Below are 16,108 nucleotides of genomic sequence, written 5' to 3'. Positions count from 1 at the left end.
TCTATGAGGAATGGCATTGGGATTTTAATTGGAATTGTGTTAATCTGTGTAGTGCCTTTGGAAATATGGCCATTTTGATAATATTAATTCACAGGAGATCTTTCCATCTTCGAAGGTTTTCTTTAATTTCTTTCTTTAGTGTTCTGTAGTTTTCATTGTAGAAGTCTTTCACCTCTTTTGTTAGATTGATTCCCAAGTATTTGTTTTTTTCCTGAGACTATTGTGAATGGAGTAGTTTTCCTAATTTCTCTTTCAGAGGAGTCATTGCTTATGAATAGAAATGCATTAGATTTATGTGCGTTGATTTTTATATCCTGCTATTTTGCTGAATTCATTTATTAGGTCTAGAAGTTTTCTGGTGGAGTTTTTTTGGGTCCTCTAAATACAGAATCATGTCGTCAGTAGATAGTGATAGCTTGAATTCTTCTTTTCCTGTTTGTATCCTTTTAATTTCTTTGGTCTGACTCATTGCTCTGGCTAGTATTTCAAGGAAGATGTTGAATAGAAGTGCTGAAAGAGGGCATCCATGTCTTGTTCCAGTTTTTAGAGGGAATGCTTTCAGTCCATTAAGAATGATGTTGACCATGGGCTTAGCATAAATAGCCTTTACAATGTTGAGGTATGTTCCTACTATCCCTATTTTTTCTAGTGTTTTGAGCATGAAGGGTGTTGTATTTTTTCAAACACATTCTCTGCATCTATTGAAATGATCATGTGATTCTTAACCTTAAGTCTATTGATGTGATGAGTTACCTTTATTGATTTCCAGAGGTTGAACCAATCTTGCATCCCCAGGATGAACCCCACTTGATCGTGGTGCACTATCTTCTTACTACATTTTTGTATGCAATTTGCCAGAATTTTGTTAAGGATTTTTGTGGCTATGTTCATCAGAGATATTGGTCTGAAGTTTTCTTTCCTTGATGCATCTTTAGTTTTGGTATCAGAGATACTAGCGTCGTAGAATGAATCTGGAAGGATTCCCTCCTTTTCTATTTCCTGGAATACTTTGAGGAGTATTGTATAAGTTCTTCCTTGAAGGTCTTGTGGAACTCAGCTGGGAATCTGTCTGGTCCTGGGCTTTTCTTGGATGATAGGCTTTTGATGGCTTCTATTTCATTGCTTTGAAATTGATCTGTTTAAATTGTGTATGTCTTCCTGATTCAGTTTGGAAGAATCACATGTCTCTAGAAATTTGTCAATATCTTCAATATTTTATATTTTGTCAGAGTATAGATTTTCAAAGTAGCTTCTAATTATGTATTTCAGTGGTGTCTGTTGTGATATTTCCTTTTTCATCATGAATTTTAGTAACTTGAGTTTTCACTCTCCTCTTTGTTAGTGTGGGTAAGGGTTTATTTTGTTTACTTTTTCAAAGAACAACATTTTGTTTTGTCAATTTTTTTAATTGTTTCTTTTGTTTCAATTTCATTGATTTCAGCTCTGGTTTAATTATTTCCTGTCTTCTACTTTTGGTGTTGTTTTGTTTTTCTTTTTCTAGGGCTTTGAGATGTAATGTTAGGTCATTTAGTTGTTGACTTTTTATTCTTTTCTTGGATGTGCTCCATGCAATGAATTTTCCTCTTAGTACTGTTTTCATAGTGTCCCAGAGATTTTGATATGTTGTGTCATTGTTCTCATTTACCTCTAAGAATTTTTTTTATCTCCTCCCTGATGTTTTCCATTATCCATGCTTCATTCAGTAGCATATTTAGTCTACAGGTGTTGGAGTAGTTTGTTTTTTACTTTATCATTGATTTCTAATTTCATCCATTATGATCTGATAGAATATAAGGTAGTATCTATTTTTTTGTATTTGCTGAAGACTGCTTTGCGGCATGACATGGACTATTTTAGAGAAGGACCCCATGTGCTGCTGAGAAGAAAGTATTTGCTCATTGATAGATGGAGTAGTCTATAGATGTCTGTTTAGTCTAAGTTATTGATTGTGGTTTTGAGTTCTGTGGTTTCTTTGTGTAGTTTTCGTTTGGAAGATCTATCCAGTGACAACAGTGGTGTGTTAAAGTCACCCAGAATTATTGTGTTGTGGTCCATTTGATTCCTGAAATTGAGAAGCATTTGTTTGACGTACACGTACGTGGATGAGCCACTGTTTGGGGCTTTTTAATCTAATCTGCCAGTCTATGTCTTTTGATTGAAGACTGTAGGTCATTAACTTTCAGGGTTATTACTGAGATATGATTTGTATTCCCAGTCATTTTGGCTTATTTTTGGTTTTTAACTTGGTTTCTCCTTTGATTGGCTTGTCCTTTAGGGTAGTTCCTCCCTTTGCTGACCTACATTGTTGTTTTTCATTTCTTCCTCATGGAATATTTTGCTGAGAATGTTCTATAACGCAGGCTTTCTATTTGTAAATTCTTTTAACTTTTATCATGGAAGGATTTTATTTCATCTCCAATTCTGAAGGTTAGTTTTGCTGGGTATAAGATTCTTGGTTGGCAACCATGTTTTCTTAAAGCTTGAAATATGTTGTTCCAGACCCTTCTAGCTTTTAGGGTCTGGGCTGAGAAATCTTCTGATATTCATATTGGTTTTTCCCTAATATCATCTGATGCTTTTCTCTCGCAGCCTTTAAAATTCTATCTTTATTTTGGATGTTAGGCATTTTCATTACAATGTGCCTTGGTGTGGATCTATTGTAATTTTGTACATTTGGTGTTCTGTAAGCCTCTTGTATTTGATTTTTCCATTTCATTTTTCAGGTTTGAGAAATTTTCTGATACTTCATTAAATAGGTTGTTCATTCCTTTGGTTTGTATCTCTGTGCCTTCCTCAATCCCAATAATTCTTAAATTTGGTCTTTTCATGATGTCCTATAGTTCTTGGATGTTCCATTCATGATTTCTTACCATCTTCTCTGTTTGGTCAGATTTATTTTCAGTATTAAATATTTTGTCTTCATTGTCAGAGTTTCTGTCTTCCAAGTGATCTAGTCTGTTGGTGATGCTTTCCATTGAGTTTTTTATTTGGTTTATTGCTTCCTTCATTTTAAGGATTTGTTTGTTTTTTGTTGTTGTTTTTTTCTCCAGAATCTCTCTCTGTTGGAGCGGAAGAAATTAGCTCGTGTCAGAGAGCGCTCACCTAGCATGTGCAAGGGACCCCAGTTTGGATCCCTGGCCCCTCAGGGGACAAAAGAAAAAAAAAAAAAAAAACACAGAATCTCTCTTTGTTGAAATTTTTTTTGCTTCTTGCAGTTGCTCTTTCAACTGTTTATTGGGGTGATCGTTCATTGCCTGCATTTACTCTCTAATCTCATCCTTTGCTTCACGAATCATTTTAATTATGGATATTCTGAACACCTTTTCTGATGTTTCCCCCATAGGCTTATAGTGACCCTGCAGGTTTCCAAAACCTCTTCTTTAAGGGGCAGATCAATATTAGCAGCACTCGGTACAGACAATATGTGGCCCTAAACTGAATAGCCCCTATGAAGACGTTGACAGTATTGTCATAATAAACAGAGAGGATGAGTTTGTTTATTATCTACAGTATAACAAATAGATTTGCAATAAGGTCTTCAGTTTCTAATGGAGGACAAAGAGGATGGGGAGGGGTGTAGGATGTAACTGTTAATGGAATAAGAAAAGAGTATATAGAAGTTCTAGATGGTAGAGAGAGTGAAAGTGTAATCAAAAGCAGTTGGTTGTTAGCATGAGAAAAGGGAGAAAGAGACTGAGGATACAGTTAAACAAAAGGAGAACGGAGCAAGAAAAGTAAAGAAATAAAAACTTAACATTTTCAAAAAGGAGAAAAAAATGGAAGAAAAAAAAAACTACACTATAATAGTCACATAGTATTCAAACCTCCCAGTCTTTAGTAGCCTGATGCATGAGAGGTACATGACAATGAGCTTCCATGCAGGCATCTTAGGATGGGATTTGCCCCACCTAAGGATGGCAGCTTCCGCTTCAGGATAAACCAAGCTGACTGTACTGGCTTCCAAACGTGTTGGCAAACAGGGAGCTGTAACATGAGACGTGGGTTCTGAGTTCCTGTAAGGCACAGTAGTTTGGGCCGGGGGTCCTGGAGGTAGGGCACAGTCATTTGGGTTAGGGGGTGTCCTGGAGGCAGGGTGCAGTCAGTCGGGTGGGGTGGGGAAGGTCCTGGAGGTGGAGCAGGATCAGTCAGGCTAAGGATCCTGCAGGTTTGGGCTGTTGTCCCAAAATGGTGGCAACCACGAGTAACCAAACCTGAGGATACTGTGACAGTGAATTTCCAGGCAACAGTGAGCAGCAGGCGATCCACTGGTGCTCTGCAGGTGGTCTTCAGGCTACTGACTGACGATTGGCAGGTGCATCTCAGGTGTAGGGTGATGGGTAGGTGAAAGGCAGATGATGGGCAGGCAGGAGGCAGGCAAATGGGCAAATGGCAGGTGATAGGCAGCAGTCATTGAGCAGTCTGAACTCCTACTAAAGTAGGTGATAGGCTGGCAGACTGCAGGTGATCAGGGTGGACAAATGGGGTGAACAGCAGGGGATCGATGAGCAGGAAGGACTGCCTCACAGATAAACAGATTTTCCTCTGCTTAAAACCGGAGTTACTGAGTGACAAAGGAACACAGCCTCCCTCTAGTCTGCCATCTTGAATATCCAGTTGTGTGGTTTTTACTAATAAATTATGTAACCAGTTTTTAAATCACAGTTATATTTTGGCAGATCCATGTTTCCTGACTGCCAGTTCTTTAGAACTACATATTCTTTTCAATATTCTGTATCCTACATAAAGCTTCTAGTCTGATTCCCTACTCCTTTAAATTTTTACTTTATTTTTAAAATTTTTTATTTTTTTATTTTTTGGTACTGGGGATTGAGTCACATCTCCAGCCATTTTTTATATTTTATTTGGAGACAGGGTCTCCCTAAGTTGCTGAGGCTCTCTTTGGAACTTGGAATCCTCCTGCCTCAGCCTCCTGAGCACTAGAATTAGTCATGAGTCACTGTGCCTGGCTTATACTTTATTTTAATTAGTATCTAATTTATTCTTTTTTTTTTTTTTTTTCCAGGGCTGGGGATTAAAGGGCCTTGCACATGCTAAGCACAGATTTTACCAGAGCTAAACCTCCAACTTCTTTGTATTTTAATCCTGTGAATAGACTATGTGACATAAAAGGAACAAAGATAACCAAAATTGTAATGTGTGACTACAAAATAATGAATAGGACCTCTATGAATATCCAATTACTTTATCTTGCCTTTTTTTTTTCTTTTTGACTCTGGGCATCAAACCCAGTCCTCACTCATGATAGGCAAGCATTCTACCACTGACTTATGCCTGAGTCCCCATCTCACCTTGGGGATTCTGTGCTGGGGATTGGACCCAGAGCCTCTTGAATGCCAGGCAAGTGCTCTCCTACTGAGCTATATCCCCAGCCATTTTTCTCTTTACTTTTGTTTTGAAACAGGGTCTCACTAAGTTACCCAGGCTGGCCTGATACTTGTGGTCCTCCTACCTCAGTTTCTTGAGTAGCTGGGATTACAGACCTCTGCCATCAAACTCAGTCAGCTCACCTTTTTAGTGGCCTTTTTCTCCTTTTTAATTTTCTCTCTACCCCTATTCTTCTGTATCATTCATTTGCAACTTTAACTATACATTTACCATCACCTGGAAAGCTTGTTTTTTAAAACATTTTTTTAAAAAGCTTGAGATATAATTTACCTACCATATAATTTGCCCTTTCAAAGTATACGGTCCTATGAGTCTTAGTATATTCAGAGTTGTGCAACCCTCTCACAATACATTTAAGAGCATTTTCATCACTTTAAAAAAAACCCTATTCCCCATTCACCAACACCACCCTAGCCACCCCACTCTCAGCCCTAGCAACCCCTCTAATCTATTTTCTGTGTCTATAGATTTGTCAATTCTGGACATTTTATCTAAATTGAATCATAAGATATGTGATCTTTTGTAACTAGTGTTTTTTACTCAGTGTAGTGTTTTTAAGGTATCAAAACATTCATTTTTTAATGCTAAGCAATATTCTATAGTATGGATATATAGCATTTTTATTCAATCATCAGTTTAATGGACGTTTGGGTTGTTTTCATATTTTGGCTGTTAAGCATAATGTTGCAGCTGTGTGTAATGGCACACACCTGTCTTCCCAGCAACTCTGAAGGTTGAAGCAGGAGGATTCCAAGTTTGAGGTTGGCTATAGTAACTTATTGAGGCCCTAAGCAGCTTAGTGAAGCTTGTTTCAAAATAAAAAATGAAAAGGGTGGTAAAGAAATCATCCCTGGGTTTAATACCCAATACCAAATAGGAAAAAAAGGAAAGGTTTTAAAAAAAAAAAAAAGAAGAAGAAACGAATAATGTTGCTATGAATATTTGTGTGTGCATCATTATACGGCCATGTTTTCATTTCTCTTGAGTATATACTGAGGAAAGGAATTCCTGGATAATATGTTAACTGCATTTGTTCTTTTTTTAATGTTTACCTTCTTTATTCCATTAGGTGTAGCTATTTTGTAGGTATAGAGAATCAGAAAAGATCTGTTGAAAAAGGTGTGCTATCCAGTCTTTTAAGGTGGGCCTCTGATCCTAAACGTAGAGATGTAGTTTGGGTTCACATTAGCAAGTGGGAAGTTCTTAAGACATGGCAAAGATGCAAGGGAATACTGACCTATACCAACAAGAGATGGTCTGGGACCACTGTCTGCAGTCATGTGATGTCTCTGACATCATGTCACTCTCATTCATTTTAATATCAAAGGTTTCTTCCAAGGAAGGTCTGGAATCCAGAGTTTTCCTGGAGTTTTCCAGTGATACAATCCCCAATTCTTCTGCAGTCCATTTTTCTACTTTAAATTCCCAACATAAGCTTCAAAATCACCAATGTACATTTCTATGCAATGACCAAGCATTGTAACAGAAAACATGTCATCTTTCCTAAGACCAAGGGCTATTTGGAAATAGTCCACAGCATTTTCAAAGTTGCCCATCAGACTATGGATATAGCCTATGGCATAGTAGGTAGATAGATGCATTTTGGGGAATTAGCACCAGTGCCTGCTGGTGGTAATCTAATGCCTCTACTTTTTTTTTTTTTTTTTTTTTTGTGGTGCTGGGAATTGAATCCAGGGCCTTGTGCATGCAAGGCAAGCACTGTACCAACTGAGCTATATCCCCAGCCCTCTACATATTTTTTTAAGTTTCCTGCAGACATGCCCCAAGTTGTTCGACAAAGATTCCTATTTGTCAACTGTCACCTCATTCCCAAATACTTTTTTTCCAAAGCATCCAGAAACCATTTTTCTGCTGTTTTCCATTCTCCATTCTGAAATGCAACCACCCCAACCTTATGGATGACAAAAGGGTCTTCTGGTGCAATGTTGAGAGCTTGGCTAAAGAATCTTTCAGCCAGTGGTAACTGCATTTTTAATATTTTGAGCAACTGTCACTGTTTTCCAAAGAAACTGCATGATTTTACATACCCACAGTCCCATAATGTGTGAGCATTTTGATTCCTCTACATCCTTGCAAATATTTGTTATCTTTATCTTTTGAATAATTATTCTTATTAATTTATTTATTTTGGTGCCAGGGATTGAACTCAGGGTTACTTAACTGCTGAGCCACATCCCCAATCCTTTTTTTTTTATTTTTTGAGACAGGATCTCACTAAGTCCTTAGGACTTCTTTAAGTTGCTGAGGTTGGCTTTGAACTTGCAATCCTGTGCCTCAGCCTCCTGGGATTAGAGGACTGCACCCAGCACTCCAAAGTTTTTTATTGTTGTTTGTTTTTTGATAAAATGTATTTTGTCTCTTTGAACTTTTGGTGTCATGTCTAAGATGGCTTTGCCTAATCCGAGATCATGAAGATTTGCTCCTATATTTTCTTCTAAGAGCTTTACTGTTTTAGCTCTTACATTTAGGTCTGTGGACCTTACCTAATTTTTGTATAGTATAAGGAAGGAGTCCAGCTTTATTCTTCTACATGTAGATATCCAGTTATCCCTGTAACCATTTGTTGAAAAGATTAGTTGTCGTCTTCATTGAATGGTCTTGGTTTCCTTGCTGAAAATCAGCTATAATGTATGGGTTTATTTCTAAACTTTTTTTTTTTTTTTTTTTTAATTGTTTCTGGTACTGGGGATTGAACCCAGTGTGCTTAACCACTGGGCTATATCCCCAGCCCTTTTAATTTTTTATTTTGAGACAGGGTTTCAATAAATTGCTCAGACCTCGCTGAGTTGCTGAAGGTGGCTTTGAACTTGTGATCTTCCTGTCTTGGTCTCCAGAGTCACTGGGATTACAGGCATGCACCACCACATACAACTGATAGACTTTATTTTTTATAGCAGTTTTAAGTTTATAGAAAAATTGAGTAGAAAGTACAGAGTTCCCATATATTTATCCCCACTCAAACCTTATACAGTTTTCTCTCTTATTAACATCTTGCATTAGTGTCATATATTTGTTTTAGTTATTGATTAGAGCAAATCGTTTACATTAAGATTGATTCTAGCCAGGTGCAGTAGTGCTTGCCTGTAATCCCAGCGGCTCAGGAGGCTGAGGCAGGAGGATCTTAAGTTCAAAGCCAACCTCAGCAAATTAGCAAGACCCTAAGCAACTCAGTGAGACTGCATCTCTAAATAAAATACAAAATAGGGCTGAGGATGTGGCTCAATGGTTGAGTGCCCCTGAGTGCAATCCCTGGTACCAAAAAAAAGAAAGGAAAAATGATTCATTCTAATATGTTTCAAACTTACTATGAGATTTTTCTTTTTTCTTTTTTTTTTTTTTGCGGTGCTGGGGATTGAACCAAGGGCTTTGTGCTTGCTAGGCAAGGACTCTGCCAACTGAGCTATCCCCCAGCCCACTTACTATAGATTTTTAAAAAATATTTTTAGTTGTATATGGGCACAATACCTTTATTTAATTAATTTATTTTTATGTGGTGCTGAGGATCGAACCTAGTACCTTATACATGCTAGGCAGGTGCTCTACCACTGAGCCACAATCCCAGCCCTTATATGAGTTTTGACACGTGCCTAATGTCACGTATCCATCGTTGTCGTGTATACAAAATGGTTTCATTGCCATCAGAATCCCTTGAACACCATCTTCATTTCTTCCCTGAACCAATGTGAAGTACTGATCTTTTTATTGTCTTTATAGTTTTGCCTTTTCCAGGAAGTCATATAGATGGAATCATATAGTATTTACCCTTTTCAGTCTGGCTTCCTTCACTTAACAATATTAATTTAAGGTTTCTCCATGTTATTCTGTGGCTCAATAGTTCATTTATTTTTAGTGCTGAATGATATTCCATTGTATGAATGTACTGCAGTTTGTTTGTTCATTCATCTACTGGAGGACATCTTGTTGTTTCCAAGTTTTAGAAGTTATAAATAGGTTGCTTAAACATTCTTATGCAGGTTTTTGTGTAAACATGTTTTCAATTCATTTATCTGGATTGTATAATAAGACTAACTTTAACTTTGTTAGAAAGTGCCAAACTATTCCAAAGTGGACGTGGAAAATACATCATTTTGCATTTCTACTAGTAACAAATGACATGTATATCCTGACAGCATTCAGTTTTGTCAATAGTTTAGATTTTAGCTATTCTAATAGATGTGTAGTGGCATCTCATTAATGTTTTAATTTGAAATTTCCTAATTTATTATGCTGAGCAGCTTTTCATATGCTTATTTACCATCTCTGTTTTCTTTGGTGACATGTCTGTTCACACTTTTTAAAATTTATTCTGAGGTTTTATTCTTTATGAAGTTGTTATAAGTAGAATTGTTAATTTCATTTTCAGGTGGTTTATTGCAAGTATATAAAATACTTACGATGTTTTTAATTTAATTTTATTTTTTGGCATATAGGGAGGTAGAGACAGTCTTGCTACCTTGCCCAGGGTGGTCTTAAACTCTTGAGCTCAAGTAGTCTTCCTGCCTCAGCTTCCCTAATAGATGAATAACTAGGACTATAGTTGCAATACAATTGATTTTTTGCAGATCTGTGTCCTCTGATTTTAATGGAATCACTTATTATGAAATAGATTTTTAGTGGATCCTTAGGATTGTCTGTATGTAAGATCAGGTCATCTGCAAATATAGTTTTGTTCTTCCTTTCCTATCTAGGCTCCTTTTATTTCTTTTTCTTGCCTGATTGCCTTGGTTAGAAATTCTGGTACAATGTTGAAGTGGCAAGAATGAACATCCTTGTCTTGTTTGTGATGTGACAGTAAAAGCATTCTGTCTTTTTTTTTTTTTTTCCAGTATTAGGAATTGAGCCCTGGGCATAATGCATGCTATGTAAGCATTCTACCACTGAGTTACACCCCCAGCTATTTTAAAATTTTATTTATTTTTATTTTTAGACAAGGTCTTGCTAAGTTGCCCAGCCTTGTGGTCCTCCTGCCTCAGCCTCCCAAGTAACTGGAAATGTGTTATTAGTTTGAGTTTTTCATAGAAGTTCTTTATCAGGTTGCACAAATTAGAGAAGCTCTTAAAACGTGTAGATGCTTAGACTCTATCACTATAGGTTATAATTCAGTGGCTCTAGGAAGGACCAGATATTTTTAGTTGTAAAAAAGTTTATTAGAAAGTAAAAGATATAAGTGATTCTGATCAATGGCCAGGGTTGAGAACATCTGTCTGCTAACCTGAATGAGGTATAATTATATTTCATTTTATTCAAACCTATCCTGCCTTTCTCATTCTTCTCCTTCAGCTGACAACCTTCAATTTTACATCATCAGTAAATGCTATATTCCTAACTCTGATTCTTTTGAGTGTGAAACTGAAAAATGACTACCTTGCAGAGATTAACTTTATATCCACCAGGTTTGAATAACATGTGATATTAAATTTTATTTTTACCTATAAGCAATATAAGGTGTTTGACAACCCTAACTCTACTACTGATTTCCTTCCTCATAGCAGAGTTAGTTCTCAGAACATAATTTTAATTTTTTCCTGGTATTAGGGATTGAACCAAGCACCTTACACATGCTAAGCAGGTGTTCTACCACTGAGCTATATATATCCCAGGCCCAGAACATAATTACTAATGATTTTTATAAGTTATTTTTAGCCTCCTTTTTCCATCTTATTATTTGTGTTTTGAAATAACTCCTATATAGTCTTGCAGTTGACATATGCTTGGTTAAAATTTATAAGAAATAATTTATTTTGACTGATTAATAAAATTATTTTGCTTCTTTAGGACACCATGTAAAATTGAACCCAGTATAAACCATATTCTAAGCACCAGAAAGCCTGGAAAGGAAGAAGGAGATCCCCTGCAAAGAGTTCAAAGCCATCAGCAAGAGTCTGAGGAGAAGAAAGAGAAGATGATGTATTGTAAGGAGAAGATTTATGCAGGAGTTGGGGAATTCTCCTTTGAAGAAATTCGGGCTGAAGTTTTTCGGAAGAAATTGAAAGAGCGAAGGGAAGGTGTGTGTGTTGAACCAAGTCAAATTTGTGAAAAAAATTTATTTGTAGGAGAGTTTAACTGATTTATTAAATCTGAGGAAAATTGCCCATTTTGTAGTTTTATGTGCTATTTCTGTGGTTGTACTGTTTCTCTCTATATATGTGCTCTACTTCCGTTGTTGCCTGTCACAAACACACAATGGGAAAACTGTGTCTGCTCAGGAATAAAGAAGCAGGTCTGATATGCAGGAACAATTCATGTTCTCCAATAAAATTAGTAGACAGCTATGATCCCTTACCTACATACATGTACATGTCATGCCTTCCCATTAAGTACTTTTCTTAATGCTGCCTGAAATTTTTCACTGTACTCTTGATACTCCAAGGACATTTTTTAATTTTCCTTTAACTCTCCTGAAACATTTTTAAAAATTTTTCCACGTATTTTAATTGATATATTAGAGTTGTACATAACAATGGGATTTGTTGTTGCATATTTGTATATACACATATATAATTTGGCCAGTATCATTCCTCAGCACTTCCCCCTTCCTCCCTATCTCCCATCCCTTGTTCCCTTTCCTTTATTGATTTCCCTTTGATTTGCATGAGATCTACCCCAACATTTCTTTTTCTTCTCTAGCTACCACATATGAGAGAAAAAGTATGTCCTTGGACCTTCTGAGTTATTTTGCTTAACATAATGGTCTCTAGTTCCATCCATTTTCCTGCAAATGACATAATTTTATTTTTCTTTATGGCTGAATAAAACTCCATTGTGGATGTACACCACATTATCTTTATCCATTTATCCATTGATGGACACCTAGGCTGATACCACAGTTTGGCTATTGTGAACAGGACTGCTGTAAATATGGATATGCATGTATCATTGTAATATAATGATTTTAATTTATGATAAATATCGAGTGGTATAGCTGGGTCATATGGTGTTTCCATGCCTCGTCTTGAGGAACCTCCATACTAATTTCCATACTAATTTACAATCCCACTAACAGTGTAAAGTGTTCGTTTTTCACTTAATTCTCTCCAGCATTTGTTATTTGTATTCTTGATGAATGCCATTCTGACTGCTGTGAGATGAAATCTCAGTGTAGTTTTGATGGTGAACATTTTTTCATATATTTGTTGGCCATTTGTATATTTTCTTTTGAGAAGTGTGTTTAATTCATTTGCCCATTTATTTATTTTTTTTTGGGGGGGTGTAAAGTTTATATATTCTGGATACTAATCATCTATCAGAAGAGTAGCTAGCAAAGATTTTCTCCCATTCTGTACATTCTCTGTTCACATTTCTAATTATTTCCTGTGCTGTGCAGAAAGCGTTTTAATTTGATGACATACCATTTATTAACTCTCGGCATCATTTCCTCAGTTTTAGGGACCCTATGCAGAAAGACAGTGCCTGTGCCTATATACTAGACTGTTGACCCTACATTTTCTTCTAGATGTTGCATAGTTTCTGGTCTAATTCCTAGGTCTTTAATTCATTTTGAGTTAGTTTTTATGTGCGATGAGAGATAAGGGACTAGTTTCATTCTTCATATGGATAACCAGTTTTCCTAGCACCATTTGTTAAAGAGGCTGTTGTCTTTTCTCCAATGTATGTTTTTGGCACCTTTGTCGAGCATCAGGTGACTATAGACGTGTAGGTTTCTCTCTGTCATCTTTTCTGTATTTTTACAGAAAATTACATGGTCTGGAATTTTTATGCCAGTACCATGCAGTTTTTGCTACTATAACTCTGTAGTGTAATATGAAATCAGGTAATGTGATGCCTCCAGCATTGTTTTTTGTTTTTTGGGTTTTTTTGTTTGTTTGTTTGTTTGTTTTTTGGCTTAGAATTGCCTTGTCTATTCTGAGTCTTTTATTCTTCCAAATGAATTTAGAGCTGTTTTTTTTTTTGTTGTTTTGTTTTCATTTTCTAGTTCTATGAAGAATGTCATTGATATTCTGATGGGGATTGCTTTGAATCTATTATATTGCTCTTGGTCGTATGGCCATTTTAACATTATTAATTCTGCCTATCCATGAACATGGGAAGGTCTTTCCTTCTTCTGAGGCTTTCTTCAAATTTTTCTTCAGTGTTCTATAGTTTTCATTACAGTTATCTTTTACCTCCTTCTCCAAGGATTTATTTAGATTAACATGTTTAGTCATACCTCAGTCACTTAGAATAGTTTTGTTTCTTAAAGATTCTTACTAAATTGAGGGAGTCTTAATTATAAATTGAGAAGGTGGGAATTTTAGAAATGGAAAGCACTTCCTATTCTGAAACTTGTAGTATTTGGAGGTAAGAAATAGGGCAGACTAGTTCTGGGGGCCTATCCCACCCTACCTCCAATGAAAAGGAAAAGAAAAAAAGATAGGCCAGAATAGAACATGAGGGAGAGTAAAAGGGATATAGAAAAGGAGATGGGAGGAGGTCCAAAAATAAATGTCATCTATATAGATAGGTTTTTTTGTTTGTTTTTTGGTAACAGGGATTGAACCCAGGGTCACTCAACCACTGAGCCATATCCCCCATCCCTTTTTGTTTTTTTATTTTGAGACAGGGTCTCACTAAATTATTTAGGACCTTGCTAAGTTGCTGACTTTAAATTTGCGATCCTCCTGCCTCAGCCTTCTAAGCTGGCTTTCAATTTGCGATCCACCTGCCCCCATCCTATCACTTATAATTTGAGGAAAAAGCTTTCTGAATTTCAGGTAACAAGTTAGAAACAAAATGCTATAAAGGAGACTGTTAGTATGCTCAGAATTACCTTCATTTATTACATTTCCTAGTGCATTCCAAGATTAACAAAAGTGCTCTGGTTCAAATAGTATATTGAAAAATGGAACCTATGTGCCTAGGTAGGAAGGGGAGATGATTGCAAAACAAGCTAGCTGAGTAAGGCTTTTTATAAATAGGAATAGAGGGGCTGGGGTTGTAGCTCAGTGGTAGAACGTTTGCCTAGCATGTATGAGGCACTGGGTTCGATCCTCAGCACCACATAAAAATAAATAAAGTTATTGTGTCCATAAAATATTTAAAATAGGAATAGAGCTAGATTTGTAGCTCAGTGGTAGAGAGAGCTTGCTTAGCAATTACAAGGCCATGGACTTGATCCACATCACCTTAAAAGGAAAAAAGAAACCATCCCAACAAAGAAATAGGGTAGTAGGGTATCTAAATATGAACTGGAAAAAGAAATCAGTATCTAAACACAATTGGCTTTATCTTAATGGAAATACCTAGTTCATACCAGATATATAGAAGTAAGGTGAAAGTTCATTTCTCAGCTAGCTAAAAATGGACCTATGCTGATATTAGGTGGGATTTGGGTAGGTAAAAGGTTTTAATATCCATTTCCTTGGCTGGCCTCTGAATCTAGTTCTTGAATTTATAATTTCTCATCTGTGTATATAGTGCATACCCTTATAAAAACCTCTTGTCTGTGAATATGAATTCTTGTTACTTTTGAAACAGGATTGACATCAAAGACTTGCTGGCTATTTACTGTAATATAGGTATGTGATAAAAGAGGTAACTACAGCCAAGGCCTAGAAAGGTTGTTCTTATCATGGCTACTTACAGACCATTTTCCCCTTTCAAAAACTCCACCTTTTTCACTGGGCATCACATGCCTGTAATCCCATTGATTTGAGAGGCTGAGGCAGGAGGATCAAAGTTTGAGGCCAGCCTGTTAGTAGACCCTGTCTTAAATAAAAAGGGCTGGGAATATGGCTTAGTGGTAAAGCACCCCTGTGTTCAATCCCCAGTACCAAAAGAAAAGAAGTTTCTACTTTATCATGTCACTTTATCAGAATGTTCTTCCTTAATCACAGGTCTTAAGTAGCCACTGACCTTTAGCCCTTTATTCACACATTCTCACATCACCCCCACCTGCTTTTTTCTTTTTTCTTTTCTTTTTGGTTACCAAGGACTGAACCCAGGATTGTTTAACCACTGAGCCACATCCCCAAATCTTTTTATTTTTTATTTTGGGACAGAGTCTCACTAAGTTACTTAGGGCCTCACTAAATTGCTGAGGCTGGCTTTGAAATTGCAATCCTCCTGCCTCAGTCTCCTGAGTTGCTGAAATTACAGGCATGCACCACCAAACCCAGCACTCTTTTTTTTTTTTTAAACACTGATTTTCATTTGTGCGTTTTATCTCAAATTTGAATGTTAGTATCACATAACCAAGGACCGTATTATTCACCACCAAAACCTAAGTTTTCAAGTTGTACTTAAAATATAGTAGGCATTTTCTTTTATTGACTATAGAAATAAAATAATCCACTTATATAATTTTCATCTGTATTATCATATATATTGAGAACATGAGCCCCAAAGGGAGTTTTTGACAGAATAAATTGCTATGAGGAGTAATGCCTCAGCCAACTTCACTGTTTGTAGCTGAGCTGTTGACCAGTGCAGAGAAGAGAGCTGAAATGCAGAAACAGATTGAAGAGATGGAGAAGAAGCTAAAAGAAATCCAAACTACTCAGCAAGAAAGAGCAGGTGATCAGGTAATATCCTTTTTTTAATACACAAAACTAATACTTTTAAAAATAAATTTAGCCTTTTTTTTAATTTCCCTCCCAAAGTGCTATGGATTGGACCCAGGGCCTAGCATGTGCTAGACAAGTGCCCTACCACTGAAGTACATGTCCATCCTGAAATAAATCTA

General features: G+C 36.5%; 1 protein-coding gene across 1 annotated transcript in view; it reads left to right on the top strand.

Moving 5' to 3' along the window:
- Bub1b (BUB1 mitotic checkpoint serine/threonine kinase B) overlaps window positions 1–16,108 on the top strand; it is a 67,387-nt gene that overhangs the window by 29,244 nt on the left and 22,035 nt on the right. Inside the window, exons 9-10 of the mRNA XM_047539923.1 lie at window positions 11,203–11,432; window positions 15,835–15,947. Coding sequence (XP_047395879.1) covers window positions 11,203–11,432; window positions 15,835–15,947 — 343 coding nt within the window. The remainder of the gene's footprint in view (window positions 1–11,202; window positions 11,433–15,834; window positions 15,948–16,108) is intronic.

Source organism: Sciurus carolinensis, chromosome 2 (genome assembly GCF_902686445.1).
Source record: "Sciurus carolinensis chromosome 2, mSciCar1.2, whole genome shotgun sequence".
Taxonomy (NCBI): Eukaryota; Metazoa; Chordata; class Mammalia; order Rodentia; family Sciuridae; genus Sciurus; species Sciurus carolinensis.
The sequence above is the reverse complement of the archived record's forward strand: the minus strand, read 5'-3'. Positions and strand labels throughout refer to the sequence as shown.